General features: G+C 41.6%; 1 protein-coding gene across 1 annotated transcript in view; it reads left to right on the plus strand.

Annotated features, from left to right (window-relative positions):
• cxcl14 (chemokine (C-X-C motif) ligand 14) overlaps positions 1–2,272 on the plus strand; it is a 7,635-nt gene continuing 5,363 nt past the window's right edge. Inside the window, exons 1-2 of the mRNA XM_008421019.2 lie at positions 1–343; positions 1,687–1,792. Of these exons, the coding sequence (XP_008419241.1) occupies positions 280–343; positions 1,687–1,792 (170 nt within the window). The 5' untranslated portion in view covers positions 1–279. The remainder of the gene's footprint in view (positions 344–1,686; positions 1,793–2,272) is intronic.

Below are 2,272 nucleotides of genomic sequence, written 5' to 3' on the forward strand. Positions count from 1 at the left end.
CCTCTCTCCTCGCAGGCCACAAGTGTTTGATTCGCTGTGCATATTAATGAGCAGAGGCGGCGTGGAGCTTTTTAAAGCTGGCTCAGCCCTCCAGACGGAGCGGCAGGAGAGTTGGAGACGCATCCAAAGCGCGCAGGACGCACAGACGGAGTTCAGAGAAAAAAACCTTCCCTCCCTGCAAGTGGACTTAATCTGCAGCCACCAGTTCGCATTTTCTCCCGACCGCTGAGGAATACAGTTTGTGGAACTTCCTTTTTATAAGAAACAGCATTTTAAGCCATGCATCGGTGCAAAGTGGTGCTACTGCTGCTGGCGGTCATCCTGCACTTCCTGAGCGCAGAAGGTAAAACCTTCATTTATTGAAAAAATGTCGGCGTGGCGCCCAAACTGTGGTGATGTAACAGTTTCCTGCTCTGTTTACTTGACTCTGTGTTCCTGGAAGGAAATCTGGAGAAGATTCCAGCCTTCACTGGAATCCAGAACCAAGTTCAGCGTTTCTGAGCGGACAGGAACACCTGCTGCACGCAGGAATCAGATCAGATCGTGTCCGTCTCAATAAGCAATAATCAGTTAATCACGTGATAAATTAAAACTAGCTCAATAATTAACATTTACCGCTTTTCTCTTTCAACCAAAAACTGGATGATAAAATCCTTCAGTCTGGTATTTTGGCCTCAACTGGACATTTTTTGAAGGATAATTTTGCTTACAGTTTCTGTTCTGCTGATTTATTTTACATATTTAAAATGTCCTCCAGTTCCAGTGTTTAAATCTTGAGTAGAATTTAGTTTATTGATCTTTGAGGATATGCTCTTATGTGACCTGAAAATGGTTTCAATAGAAGAATAGTTTTGTTTATTGCAATAACTTCTGAGACAATTTATCATGCAGAAACATTTGTTGCCGTCACAAACCTGATCATTTAAAAAATATCTTTATCTCTGCAGCTAATCTAGAATTACTGGTACTTGGAGAACATTTGAAGATAATTTTTTTTTGAGAAGTTGGATGAAATTAACCTGAAAACATTGTAGATTCTTACCCAGCGTACAGGAATAATGTGAGGCAGAGAGGAGTGAATGTCTGTTCCTTCTGCTCTGATTGGTTTGGTTGTTTCCAGCTGCCGTCTTTCTGGGGTTTTACAGCTGTAAAGTAAACTCGTCGTATTTCTCCGGAGCGACGTAAACGTCCCTCTGTCTCCGCTTCTCTCCAGTCAATATTAACTTGTGTGTGTTTTCTGGCATTTACTGTCCGGTGTGAGCGTGCGGCTCTGCAGCCTGAGCTTTCTGGCAGATTTAACGGCCCGGAGGTCAGCGCTGATAGCAGGTGATGGATGAAGGGAAACCTTGGACTATCCGGGTCATCCCAGATATACAGCCCAGCAAAACCAATTTTCTCCGGCTCTTTCTTGGCCGGCAGCTGGAGCCGTGACCGGCAGGCAGCTGGAGCCGGAGGGGAAGATGGATGTGGAGTTACTCAAGAAACGTGTCAATAAGTAGCAGCGTGTTATCTGGGTCAGAGCCTCTGAAACTCAACGTTTCAGACAGACGGATAAAAACAGCTCAGCGGATGCAGAACTGAACCAATTACAGCTTCTAGACTCTAATTTTGCTGTCAACGTGTCTCTATGTTTAAATGTTTGCAGAGAACAGAACTCGTTCTAACATGTCTTACATTTCTCCTCAGCCTATAAGTGCAGATGCACCAGAAAAGGACCAAAGATCAGATATAAGGATGTGCAGAAGCTGGAGATCAAACCCAAACATCCCTTCTGCCAAGAGAAGATGATATTGTGAGTTATTTAGTAATTTTACTGCCATTATTTCAGTCTTTCTTCTTGTTCTTCTTCCTGCCTCTTTCATCTGGTGTCCAAAGCTTTTGCTATAACAACCAAAATCAATAAGTTGAAAGCATACAGGGCCAGAAACATTTTATAGTCGTAAAATTTTGGTTTTTTTGTCGTTCTTTTTGTAGAAAACAGATCAGTATATCATTGTGTGCACAAAGAAATATAAAAAATAATATGAGACAGGCTGATAGTGACTTTTTTTCTCATTAAGACTGAAAGATCTACTTATGAGTAAAACTGCTTCAGCTAACTATTACATTAAATTACAGCTGAAGTAAACAGGCGGTTATTATGTTTAATCTCAGGCTGAACCTCGTTCTGCACAGAAACCAGCTAAAAACAGAAATAAACTAAAAACACAGAAACCAGCTAAAAACACAGAAACTGACTAAAAACACAGAAACTGACTAAAAACACAGAAAC

This window comes from Poecilia reticulata, linkage group LG10 (genome assembly GCF_000633615.1).
Source record: "Poecilia reticulata strain Guanapo linkage group LG10, Guppy_female_1.0+MT, whole genome shotgun sequence".
Taxonomy (NCBI): domain Eukaryota; kingdom Metazoa; phylum Chordata; class Actinopteri; order Cyprinodontiformes; family Poeciliidae; genus Poecilia; species Poecilia reticulata.